Here is a 13,568-nt window from a genome sequence, read left to right as displayed (position 1 = left end):
CCAAATGCAAGGTATACCAACGCCTTCAATGATTGCAAAGGTTTTCGAGAGAGAGAGATGGTATTTCATTGCGTGTGTGTGTGTGTGTGTGAGAGAGAGAGAGAGAGAGATGGAGACCAAAAAAGGTTTTTCTTCTGGAAGCAAAGTAAATGGCAATCTTAACAAGGGCAGACAAAATATTGGCTAGCATTTTAGGGACCATTATAAATTCAGAGCATTTAATTGAAAAATGTTGACTAATTATGGTAGGAAGCATCTAATAATAAGACAGAATGACAAAAGTAATGAAAACATTTCTATGACAGCTGAGGAAACTAGAGAATTTAGCCAAGCATTGATATATTACCTAATTCAATTAGTGAGTACAGAACAGGAACTCCTATTAAATAGGTAGTATCCCCCCAAAAGATAAAGGCTAACCACAAACAATTAATGGATAGTAGTTATTTAGCATATATTGGGTGAAAGATAATATAAATAAAATACTATCATAAAAGCAGAACAAGCTCTAAATGTTAGGAAACTATGCTTGTGATGGAATGAAGTGACTCACTCACTGCCATCAAGTCGATGCCAATTATGGTGACCCTTTAGGACAGTGGTTCTTAACCTGTGGGTCGCAGTCCCTTTGGGGGTTGAACGAACCTTTCATAGGGATCACCCGATTCATAACAGTAGAAAAATTACAGGTATGAAGTAACAATGAAAATAATTTTATGGGTTTTTTTGTGTGTGTGCTGGGGGGGGGGGGCAGTTCACCTCAGCATGAGGAACTGTATTTAAAGGGTCGTGGTATTAGGAAGGTTGAGAACCACTGCTCTAGGACCAGGTAGAACTGCCCCTGTGAGTTTCTGAGACTGTCGCTTGTCACAGGAGTAGAAAGCCCAGTTTTTCTCCCTTGGAGCTGCTGATGGTTTTGAACTTCTGATCTTGCAGTTAGCAGCCAACTTGTAATCACTATGCCATCAAGAGTGATTCAGTTGGATGAGAAGTTTAGGGAACCACTTAAAGGAAAAAGGTCGATATTTTTGAGTTCGGTAAGGTAGAGAAGGAATGTGTAAGAGTGTAGATGAGAGTTAAACTTGGAAGAAATGATGATTCTGGATTCATGTACTCAGAAGTACAAGTATTACATGTGGGTTGTTTTCCTCGATGATGAATGTTGGTTTTGTGCTTGATTTTCCTTATCCAGGAATTGCCACAAGCAGTTTGTGAGATCCTGGGGCTGCAGGAGAGTGACATCACCACACCAGATTCAGATATAGGTGAAGATGAAAATGCTGGCATGCTTGGTCGTCCATATAATGATAATGCCTTGCCTGTTCTTACTGCCACTAGGTCCAATGATGACAACCCAACACAGACATCAGTGTCCCAAATGTCAGCAGATTCACACCTGCATGATCATTTTTAGTGATTTTTTTTTAAAGAGACACTTTGTTGCATTTATTTTCAAGTACTTGAAAGGTGGAAATTCTAAATCTTGATATTGATCATGCTTTAAGGTTTATGGAAAGAAAGTGTACTGTAATGTTCTTGCATTAAAGCTTTACAAAGATTTGAACTAATTATTTTTGTATTTACTTCTGCCAAGTAGTCTTTCCTTTTCAATAACATTCCTTAGTATTTTTATAGGCAAGTACATTTTATTTTCTTGCTGGTAAACTGGAATTGGATAATATTACAAGTGGATGAGTTGAAAATGATGCACTTTGAAGAACACTTTGTTTGCTCTAAGCTAGTAGGTTTTGGATTTGAGTAAATTAAATATTGAGCCTTTCCATGCTAAGAAGTGACAAAATAAAATAAATAAAAGGATTGTATTTGTTGTTTACAAAGATACACAGCTTAAATATTTATGTTGGTTGGATGTGATTTGAATTGGACATTTTCATCAAAGTAACTTAATGTCTAGAAGTATTTCAACTGTAAGTGGATTGGCAGCATGTTTTTTACATTGAACTTTTCTTCACTTGTACATAATGACTATATATAACTACTTATTTATGAATATAAGAAAGATTAGGCATATTTTCTTTAACTGAATAAATGACTTGATTTATACAGGATGAAATGATGAAATTAATAACATAGCTTCATTATGAGATCTTTTTCAAAACTATTTTCTTAAACATTTATTTCATGAGAACACATTCAGTCCTGTACTTGATGTAATTTTAAAACTAACTGCTTGTAACTTGACTAATAATAATGTTTATTATATTTCCTAATGCATTAACTGATTAATCAGGCCTTTACATTTTTATAAAATGTCTTTTGAAAATAATTATGTCAAAAATTTCAAGATACTACTAGCTCAAATAATACTTTTTTTTGTATGAATGAAAGCTATTTTTTTTACCATGCAGTGTTGCATGATTTTAAGTTATATGGAATTAACTGAATTGATTCCATTTAATTGTTATTTGTTAACTCCTTCCTGAACATATCATTAAAATAAATTTGAAGTTGAAGTGTTTTCAGTTAACTTATACTTAGAAATAGTCTCCCAGTTCTCATCAGGGGAAATAACTCCAATGTGGATATCATTGTATCTCATAGTCTAACTTACACTTAGAAATAGTCTCCGAGTTCTCATCAGAGGAAATAACTCCAATATGGATATCATTGTATCTCATAGTCTTATGTGATTCAAAATTCATTTGAATTTGTGATTATGAGAAAAAGACATGACCTGCTGTATAATTGAAAAGGATTTCTTTTATCAGCATGAAAATGGGCAGAGTATTGCATTGAAGGGCGTAATTAATCAAATTTAGTAAAGCAACTTATCACAATTGTTGCTGATAAGGTTAAGTAAAATCTTGCTAAAAAATCATAGTAACTTTATTAAACAAAAATATCTGACGATGAAGAGTTTGGTCTTTTTCCTCCAGCAGCAGGTCTATATTCTTTTGGTGAATGTAGTGCATCCTGTCCTAAAGAATTACAAAATGGAAGTTTAGGCATCATTAATGAATTCAAGCCACGTTCCTTTGATCGATCCTGTGAGTTTGGGGAGCTAAAAGCTGACTGACGAGCTAGACCAAGGCTATGGGATAGATGGGGTAAGATCTCCTGCTGAAACGCAGGACAGCACTTCTTCCCTTTGAAGGATGAACACGTGCGTTGTTATGGAGAATAATCTCCTCAGTGTAACTTTCCCGGCCCTTTTCTCACCAGTGTCCTAATCTATCAAGATTTCCTCCCTTTGGTGTCCCCCCAAACAGACACATTACCTGAGATGACCTCTGCCTTGAAGCTAGACCATCCGCTCCTCTCTAAAGCCACCTGTTGGGACTAATAAAAGTGTGGTACTGAGAAGACTTGTCCACAGGCACCCACTACTCCCAGAGCCTTCTGTAGACACGTGTCTAGACGGAACCAGTGCACGCGTGAACCGGAGCCCTGGTAGCAGTGCTTGCCCTCATGGTGTGAAGGCATGCCGTCTGAAATGGCTAGTCGGCAGTTTTTCCCCCAAAGGATCAAACAAACTTCATTCTCTAGTTGAACATTAACTGACCGTTATGACAGTGGAAACACTAGATTTTAGTTTTTAATATTGTGTTATCTTTCATCTGTTAATAATGAGCAAGCCGATTCAGGAGGAAAAAAAAAGTAAACAGATCCGAAACTCAGCGTCTGCAGTCTTTCATTTCCGGCTGTTCAGGAAATTGCTTAGAACATCTTGATGTCCTCCTTGTTCTTCCTGGACAGCGGCTCTTTGTGAGACCTACTTTGGATGTTTAAAAAGCATGCATTTAGTAAGTGAACTTTCGTCAAGTTTTATAAAACTACTTTCTAAAACATAAGTTTTTGCTACACAGTGTGCATTTCTGTGTACACATCTTTGATGTGGGAAGTGATAGTAATACATATAGTGCTAAAGTCCAGTGGAGGTCACAGAATCTAATCAAGTATTACAACACCTTGAGTCCTGAGATTGGTAAATGGTTCAAGTGTATCTGTTGCTCTAAAGGTTCATTTCAGTTTTTACAAGTTGCTTTATCAAAGCCTTATCACTTAAAATATTTGCAATTCATTTGATATTTAAGTTTGCTAGGATTAAAGTAGTTTATTTAACTGTTAGAAGTATTTTCAATAACAGGGATAAGCCTACAGCGACCCTTTAAGAATTTAAGATCCTACCCATTTTGATCATGCCATGTATTTAGGATTCTTCATATCTTTAATTTTGGGAACTTTAGAATTGATTAGAGACTAAAGGGTTTTTGAACAGTGAATAAACATTATCCTTTGGAATTGGTAACTGATCTTGCTGAGCAAAACCTGTAAGATCATTTGTAGATGCTAACCAATTCCTGGGTGGTACGATTGGTTAGTGGGCTCACTGGCTAGTCGAGATTAGCGGTTCAAGACTACTCTGAGGTGCCCCAGAAGAAAGACCTTGCAGTATACTTATAAAAAATGATCCTTGAAAGTCAAATGGAGCTTAATTCTCCGTAGACACACATGATGTCACCATGAAATATGAATGAACTCGTTGATATCTGAGGGCCAGTGGAATGATAATTGCTTCTCATGCAGAAGACCAGTTTTTCTGACCAGTGTACACTTGCTCGTGGTCAGAGATGCTGTGCATGCTCGTACCTGTTGTGCTGAGTGGGTAGGGCCAGATATTCCAGATGAAGGAAAGAAGGCCTGGCAATTGCCTCTCAAGATCCCGCCAGTGAGAGTCCTGTGAATTTCTGGTTTGAGCTGCAACTGATCATAAGGATGGTGCAAGACCAGGCATGATACAGTATTTTAATAGTGCTCATTTCCAGATTCTCGGTGTCATGCGTTGAATTTTCCTTCCATTCCCATGGCTCTAAACATGTGTCAACTTGGCTAAGGCATTGTGATAGGTTTTGAGTCAATGGCCAGGATTCTCAATGGTCTGGCAGTTAAGACTTAGTAATTCCTCATGTGGCCAAACATGCGACCACCTGCATAATGGGATCTGCTATGAGCAGCCTATCAGTTGTGAGAAGGTTAGGTTGGGATGCAACACCTTTGTTTAAGTCAGTTTAAGTTTAAGTCAGTTGAAAGGAAGTTTCTTCAGGGGTGTGGCCTGTTGCCAGTATAAGTGGACAGGGGAACAGCTTGCTTGCTTTTTGCCGAGTCTGGCTCCTGCATCTCGCTCATCTTGAGTCAGTGGCCTGCCATTCCTGGGGTTTGTCGGTGTTCTTCCATCTGAGTTGCTGACGTCAGATTCGTTTGCCACTGCAGTCACAAGAGTGATCTGCTTGCCTTGGATTTATTCCTCTCTGCAGTTACATCCTTAGCAATCAAATCTCCACCCTACTTGAGTCGCTCCCTTGTTTGAGTCCCACTCTGTCGTGGAAGTGAGAAAAGGAAAGATGAGAGGAGAGTGGGAAAGGCTTCACAATTAACAAGAAAAAGTGTGCCTTTGCACCTGAGGTCCCCCTGCTCGGTGAACTTCCCAGCCCCAGGGGAAGAGTGAGGTCAAGATTATGGAGATCTCCAACTGGGCCCACAGATGTTGGAAGGAGACCCTAGAACCAGCACACTGAATCCAGACTTGAAGACTCAAACTCGTGGGGAAGTACAACCAGAATGAGCCCTCCTTTCACAGGCACGCGTTAATCAGAAGAGACCAGCCCCGGGAAAAGGACATCGTACTTGGTAAAGTAGAGGGGCAGCAAAGGAAAACCCTCAAGGAGATGCGTTCACACAGTACCTGCAACAACAATTGAGAGGATGGCGCAGGACCAGGCACTGTTTCATTCTTTTGTACATAAGGTCGCCATGAGTCGGAACTGGATAGCACATACAACACCAAACAGAAAACCAGTGTCTCTCAGGTGTAGCCACCCTCTTGTGGTCAGCACGAGATAACCACGACACTTGACTGGTAGTCTAAAAATAACTTCAGCCTTTACTTCTGACCCACAGTCTGGAGGCACCGTTATGGAGTCTGCATTTTTATAGGTGTCTAGGTGATTCCGGAGCCTTCTGAAGTTAGAGCACTGGCCTTTTATATGAGGGCTGCACACAGCTTGTGGAAGAATGGAATTACAAGGGAGTTGGACATTCTCCCACAAAGTGAAGCCCGCATGTACACTGCCTTTGAAGTGCGGCTGTATTTGTCCTGATTCTCCTTTGGGACTTCATAATATGGGGGTTTTAAGTGGTAGAATTTTAGAAAATGCTTCTAATTATGAAAGTTTTTTTATACTTTATGCTTCTATATATCAGGCTGTTCATTTTGGCAAAGGAAACCAATGTGTTGCCCTAATATGTAAAAGGTGGTGTGTGTTTAGCTTGGACCTCTAGCTACCTCTCTTTCAAATACACAGACCACCCCCTTTACGCTAAGGTAAATTAAAGGGTTTATGAACTCACGATAAATACAAACTGATAATAAAAGTTTATTTTTCTAAGAATTAATAAAAAATACATTTTCTAAGAATAAAAAATAGTTCAATCCTTGTAGATAAAATTATAATAGGGTAACCAGAGGTAAGCAGTTAAACATGCTTCTCCCTCTTGTAGGATTGCTATGAGTCAGCTGAGTCAATGGCATGTAACAATATTTACAACTTCCTCTGAACTATCTATAATGATGTATTATCCCTCACCTCTTTATGTGCAGAAAAAGGTAGAATGAAAAATTGCAGTAAACTTAGTTGTGATCGATGAGTAGTTTAATTCTGTTTCCTCTTTTTTAATTAAAAAGAATTAATCTCGTAGAAGCTTTTGCTGTGCCGTCCCTAATAGACAACTCCAACTGATGGGAGGCCCAGACCAGGGTGTGTTGGAAGAGTGCTGTAGAAAGGCAGACAGGGCTGCTCTGGGTTTTAGATGACCTTAAATGTTGTGTGGTCTGCTATTGGAAGTCACAGACTCGCTTTACAAAGTGGAATGTTCTGCCGTGGCGGTACCATCGAGATACTGCTGCGGGCTTTCGCGTTCGTCCTCAGAGGCACTCGTGGAGAACGGAGACATGTTTGGGTCAGATGCATTTTGTTCGCTTAGCCAAGTGTGAAATGAGCCAAATGTAGTAGCTGCTGACTAGGAAGTCATTAGCAGTTAATAGGATCAATTCCAAATAGATGATACAGAAAAATCATGAAGTTTTCTGAGGAAAATTTAACCACATTTTTGCTTAAAAGATAGAAGTGATGCTATTAGAAACACTCATGCATTTGAACACCACCTCCCCTCTGTGCCCCCCCCCCCCCAGCAATATGACTGTTTTCCTTTGCACGTGTCAGGGTGTAAAGAAGGGTAAAAATGGAATTTTATTAACTCCCAATTTAAATGTAACTCCTGGATAACTGTGGTAAAATATTCTCTCGGTTTACTGAGCTTCTATGGACTCTAGGCTAGTGAACTTCCTGAAGGGGTTAACCTTTCATGGTTCTCACTAGCTTCCTTAACATCCTATTAGCAGTGTTTTCCAAATTGGCCTTTAAATGTTCTGTTTAGTATGACCCATGCTAAACTTACTGCTGGGCGGCGAGGCGGTGCTTGCCCTTGAGTTGATCCTGATTCACCGTCAGTCCATGTGTGACAGCATAGAACACAAGGATTGTTTCTTTTTCTTTCTGTAACCTTAATAGAAGAAGATGGTCAGGTGGCCTCCTGTGGGTTCAAACCACCAATTTTTAGGTTGACTTTTATGATCCAGCTTGCCACTTAGAGTGAAAAATAATCTTTTTCATGAACATTTCATACCTGAAAATGTCCACCATACTAACCCTAGTTTTACAGAATGGGTAAGCTGAGTCTTGCTAGAGACACCTCTCTCTACCTTAAGGAAGGAGCTTGAGTAAGAATCCTTGGGCTGAGCCTCAGGGCACTGGGTTCAGAAGAATGCCTGTGGTTCCCGTTTGTCCCAGCAGCACCGCAGCTGAGCCATCCAGATGTGAGACGCCACCCTCTTCGTTTTCAGCACTTTAATGAAAGATTCTCTGGTGTACCACGAGAATTGCTCTTTTTCTTCAGTCTCTAACTTTAACTTTGAAATATTTGTTCACATATCGGAGTTGCTAAGTTGTTCTCATCCCTCTTCATTGTAGAAGCAGACATAAAGGGAGAGCCTACAGTCACACCGCTCGTTTTAGGGATGTGTTTCCTTATGGAGCTCAAGTTGGCTGAGGCTGAGATGTGAATGTCCAGGTCATTTTATACAAGACATTCTTGCAATGGACAAAATCTATCCTATAATTCTGGAGATCAAATGTCAAGGTTTTTAGATAAACTGATTGAATTGTCCAGATCTGACCGAGCCCATTTCACTTTTGAGGTTCAACTGTTTGAGTAAGAGCAATTTGGCGCCAGTCATGGATTTGAAACCTGGCTTAGTCCCTTCTCAGTTTTACCCCGGTTGAACTTTCTCTGACCTTCGGGCTCTCATTTGTAGATGGGAATAATGCCCCATTGGGAGGTAAGAAGTACACAGAGTGCATATTAAATGTTTCATATGAGGCCTGAGGCAGTCAATTTAATAAGTGATTTTATCTGATAGCAACCAAATAGACATTATCACAGGCCACCCTTTTAAAGTTTTAGAGCTATGTGGGTTGCCTTTCCTTCCCAAACATATTATCCTGCAAGTACAACCTTGAGGCATTGTTAGTTTGCTTCTCATCGATGAAGGTCATTTAGATTTCAAATCTGAACTGTATCTGAGCCACTGTCTCATTGACCCCCAAATAAATCCTTATCCTATTTGTGTGTCACTTTTATTCTCTTTAAATTGGGCTGACTTGTGAATGTGCTTGCTTCTTATTCAGTCTCATGTGAGTGTTGTTATATAAACAAGAATAAGAACATACTCGTATATAAGCCTAGTTTTCCAGCACATTTTTAATGCCGTTTTTGTGGTAAAATTAAGTGCCTCGGCTGATATTTGGGCTGGCTTATACTCGAGTATAAATGGTATCACATTTTGCTTGTTAAAGAAATCTGATCATTCTCTGTTCACCCCTCCTGGCCAATATAGCAAACACAAAATAAAAAGCCATCACAAGACCTCTCCATTAAGCATTTTCAGTAGAATAGGAAATTATAGTATTCCTTAGATAATAGATGGGTGTTTTATCAGGGAATAATTGATGTCTAAGGCGTGGGCAGGTTCCACCCCGCTCCCCCCTTTCCCACATTATTTGGTCAATTCAGTCAGACTCTGATACCAATTCAGGGTGAATTCCTATTGCATTGTCCAGATGTCTGGATTGCATATAACCTTTCAAAAGTTAAATTTACTTTCTTTTTAACCTTTGTTAATAGTTTTCTTTCCTTAAATAATCGTTTTTGTACGATTTTTAAGGGTATTCAATATAAGTACATTTCTGTGGTATCTTAAACACCTTCATCTGTTGACTAGGAGTGGAAGTGGTAGAAGTCATTTGAAGGGGTCTGCTTTAGTCGGGAATTTCCTTTATGTGAACATGCATCGATCATCTTGACAGTCACAGCTAATAAACTTTGTGAGGACTTTCCACTAAAAGGAGAAAGTTTTATAATACAGGTTTTCTAAGGTCCAAATGAACCTATTACAGTTTTTTTTCTTCATATGGTGTTATGTCGGACCCAACTTTTTTTTTAAATCTCTTGCAGTCTCATTTTCCCCCCTTTATTGATAAAGTAATATGCTACTAAATTAAAAAAAAATACTTTCGCAGTGGTCTACATTTATTTCAGTATGATAGCCATGTGGTTAAGTGGGTAGAAGTGGGTGACATAAAATAAATGAACAGTTAAGAACTGCCAAGGAATTACAAGGATCTATATATAACCTCCTCCTGGGGGATGGGCAACAGAAAAGTGGATGAAGGGAGACGTTGGACAGTGTAAGATGAAAAAAAATTTATATATTATCAAGGGTTCACGAGGGAGGGGGTGAAATGAGCTGATACCAAGGGCTCAAGTAGAAAGCAAATGCTTTGAGAATGATTATGGCAACAAATGTACAGATGTGCTTGACACATGGATGTATGTGTGAATTGTGATGAGTTGTATGAGCCCCCAATAAAATGATTTAAAAACCCCACAAAACTGCCAAGGAACTGAAAGTTTACCCGGTAAGATCTAAAAGTCAGGTTTGTCAGGTTGGTTGTGTAATAAAAACAACCCACCCTTTCTCCTCTCTGATTCAACATGAGTTTAAGCAGAGAAGACACATGCAGAAAATGTACACACGACACCCAACTTGATGATTTAAACAAAAAAAATTATCTAAGGGTTAATAACAGATTTTTGTTGATCCCCAATCTTGAAACAATCACTATTCTCTTTCAAGTGTCTGTTTTTTAGCAATGTTCCCAGGTGGTATAGTGCTTATGGGTTGGGCTGTTTATTGACATGTCAGTAGTTTGGAACTACCAGCATCACCTCAGGAGAAAGTTGGGGCATTCTACGCCCATGAAGAGTTTGTCGTGGAGACTCAGTGGCAGTTCTACCCTGATCTATAGGGTTGCTATGAGGGAGCCAGTTAGTTCTCTGCTCCTTATCTCACCTCGGAGAGGTTCACCAGTATTGCTATTACAATCACATTGCCCTCTCTACCCTGTAAGCTCTGATTGTGGAGTTCCCTTTACCTGACCATATCTTATTTTGTACTCTCACTTTGTGCACTCCTGGGCTCTTCAACTACTTGATACAAGCTATGGTACAATTCTTTTGGCTCACCTTATTTGCTTATCATGAACTATGAGGACAGCCACCTCATTGAAATGTAAGTGTCAGCATCTCCTTAATACCTACCAGTGGTTTGAAACCAACATCCACTTTTACATCTGAGAGGAGCCAGTCCTTTGGGTGGCCCAAACACCTGTATTATTTCTTGTTCCTACCCCTCACCCCCAGCATCTTTGGGCTGCAGAACTAATCATTTCACTCCCCTCTGAAGCCAAATGGTTTATCTAAATAAGCTAGCAATTATAGGTTGCCATTTCTACATTAACTAATCCCCCACCCCGCAATCTTTCTGGTGATCAAGTGGGAAAACTTGCATTGCCCTCTGTGCTGTGAAATGGACAAACCTTGAAATCCAGAACTGGGCAGGGCCGTGTCTTCAGAGTCCATCTTCTACCTGTGGAAGTTTCCATCCTGTGCAGACAGCTATCGAGTCCAGGAGGACCATTTGTGATTGAATTCTTCCTGTTGTATATGGTTGTAAGTAGTTACAACAGCGTTCACTAATGCCAACAGCGTGTGTGGAGGTCATGTGTTCAACATCCAGCTAGAGCGATATGAAACCTATGGAGTGGTTTGTTCCACTGGGTGAAACTCTTAGTGTTCTGGGGAGTGTCTGGGAACTGGAGACAGCTGTTAGACCAATCCACTTGTGCAACAAAACGTTACTCTGCCTTCAGAATTAGTGAGTGGGGGATAACTTGGAGCCCTGGTGGGTCTGTCAGGTAGGCATAGGATTATTAACCACAAAGTCTGCAGTTCAAACCCACCAGCCCCCCCTGTTCCTCAGGAGAAAGCTGAGGCTGTCTTCTCCCATAGATTTCCAGTCTCAAAAACCCCATAGAGGGGTGTGATGAGTCTGAATCCATTCAGATTGTTGTTTGTTTGCTTAGGGCAAAACAAGATATGTAACACCCATTTATGGCCAGATAATGTTAAGCACTTTATAGATAACCAATTTTATTGACATAAAAGCCCTACTATCTATTGATATTGTTATCTTAATCTTAAAAGAAGCACTCCAATTTCTCTTCCTAACTGTGATCTATTTTCCAAGCTTCAGTTTCATGTTTATAATTCCATGCTATTTAAATCCACTTAACAGTACTGGGGTCAACTCAATTCATTGTCCCTAAAATGTCTTTTTCAAAACCATTCCCTTTGGTTGGTCATATCACTATTTCCCAACATACAGGTTTGAAACTTGAAGCTTTTCTCCTCTTTGATGCCACCTTTTTGGGAAATACCATCTTTAGTGACCTATTGATCTGTATTTTGAAATTCCTTTTTCTAACCGTAACTGCTGCCGTTTCAGTTTTCATCAATTTTTTCCCCCTCTAACATGTATTTCTACTTGTATCCTACATTGTACACTGTCGTCAGACTCAAGCCTCAGAGGTGTTATATTCATTAGGCTATTGTCTCAACTTAAAAAATAATAACTGCCCATGCATTGGACTGCTAACCACAAAGCCACCAGTTCGAAACCACCAGCTGCTCCAATAGAGAAAGATGAGACTTTCTACGCTTTAAAAAAATCATTTTATTGGGGGCTTGTACAGCTCTTATTACAATCCATCCATCCATCCATCCATTGTGTCAAGCACATTTGTACATTTGTTGCCATCATCCTTTTCAAAACATTTTCTTTCTACTTGAGCCCTTGGTATCAGCTCATTTCCCCCGTCCCTCCCCCCTCTCCCTCCTTCTTAACCCCTTGATAATTTATAAATTATTATTTGTTCATATCTTACACTGACTGTTGTCTCCCTTCACCCACTTTTCTGTTGTCCGTCCCCCAGGGAGGGGGTTATATGTAGATCACTGTGATCAGTTCTCTCTTGGTCCCCCCACCTTCCTCTTGGTATTGCTACCCTTGTTATTGGTTGTGAGGGGTTTATCTGTCCTGGATTCCCTGTGTTTCCAGCTCTTATCTGTACTAGTGTACATGCACTGGTCTAGCTGGATTTGTAAGGTAGAATTGGGGTCATGATAATGGGGGGCAGGAAGCAGTAAAGAACTAGAGGAAAGTTGTCTGTTTCATTGGTGCTATACTGCACCCTGACTGGCTCATCTCTTCCTTGTGACCCTTCTGTAAGGGGATGTTCAAAGGTCTACAGATGGGCTCTGGTTCTCCACTTTTGCTCCCCCTCATTCACATTAATGTGATTTTTTTCTCGGTCTTTGAAGCTTGATACCTGAGGCCAACAACACCTCATGATCACACAGGCTGGTGTGCTTTTCCCATGTGTACTTTGTTGCTTCTCAGCTAGATGGCCATTTGTTTCTCTTCAACCCTTTAAGACCCCAGACGCTATATCTTTTGCTAGCCAGGCACCATCAGCATTCTTCACCACATTTACTTATGTACCCCTTTTGTCTTCAGTGATTGTGTCTGGAAGCTGAGCATCACAAAATGCCAGGTTATTAGAACAAAGTGTTTTTGCATAGAGGGAGTACTTGACTAGAGGCCCAATGTCCATCTGCTACCTTTAACAGATCAATATATGTACATAGATCTATTTCTCTGTCCTTATATATAAATATATTTACATATGTATATTCCTGTATTTAGACCTCTATAAATATCCTTTACCTCCTACTTCTTTCCGCTATCTCCTTTTACTTCCCTCTTGTCCCACTATCATATTTGGCCTTCATTCAGGTTACAGTAATTTCTCTGTTACATTGCCCTTGATCAAGCCCTACCAGGTATCCTATGCCCTCATCGCCATCAATTTTAGATCATTTGTTCCCCACTCCCTTGGTTTGTTAACACCCGCTTCCTTTCCCCCGCCTCCCCCTCTCCCGTGTCCCCCGTCAGTCCTGTTGTTTTCTCCTCCAGATTGTTTATCCCACCTACCTTACCTAGATAGACATGCAGAGATAATAATAAAGAG

At 40.0% G+C, this 13,568-nt stretch overlaps 1 protein-coding gene across 1 annotated transcript in view; it reads left to right on the top strand.

Moving 5' to 3' along the window:
- The window catches only part of TBC1D15 (TBC1 domain family member 15), a 55,114-nt gene extending 53,550 nt beyond the window's left edge, over positions 1-1,564 (top strand). Inside the window, 2 exon segments of the mRNA XM_045290668.1 lie at positions 1,193-1,370; positions 1,373-1,564. Of these exon segments, the coding sequence (XP_045146603.1) occupies positions 1,193-1,370; positions 1,373-1,404 (210 nt within the window). The 3' untranslated portion in view covers positions 1,405-1,564.
- Positions 1,565-13,568: the final 12,004 nt, after the last annotated feature.

The sequence above is a fragment of the Echinops telfairi genome, unplaced genomic scaffold (assembly GCF_000313985.2).
Source record: "Echinops telfairi isolate 266 unplaced genomic scaffold, ASM31398v2 ScPeMD7_2;HRSCAF=8, whole genome shotgun sequence".
NCBI classification, from domain to species: Eukaryota; Metazoa; Chordata; class Mammalia; order Afrosoricida; family Tenrecidae; genus Echinops; species Echinops telfairi.
The sequence above is the reverse complement of the archived record's forward strand: the minus strand, read 5'-3'. Positions and strand labels throughout refer to the sequence as shown.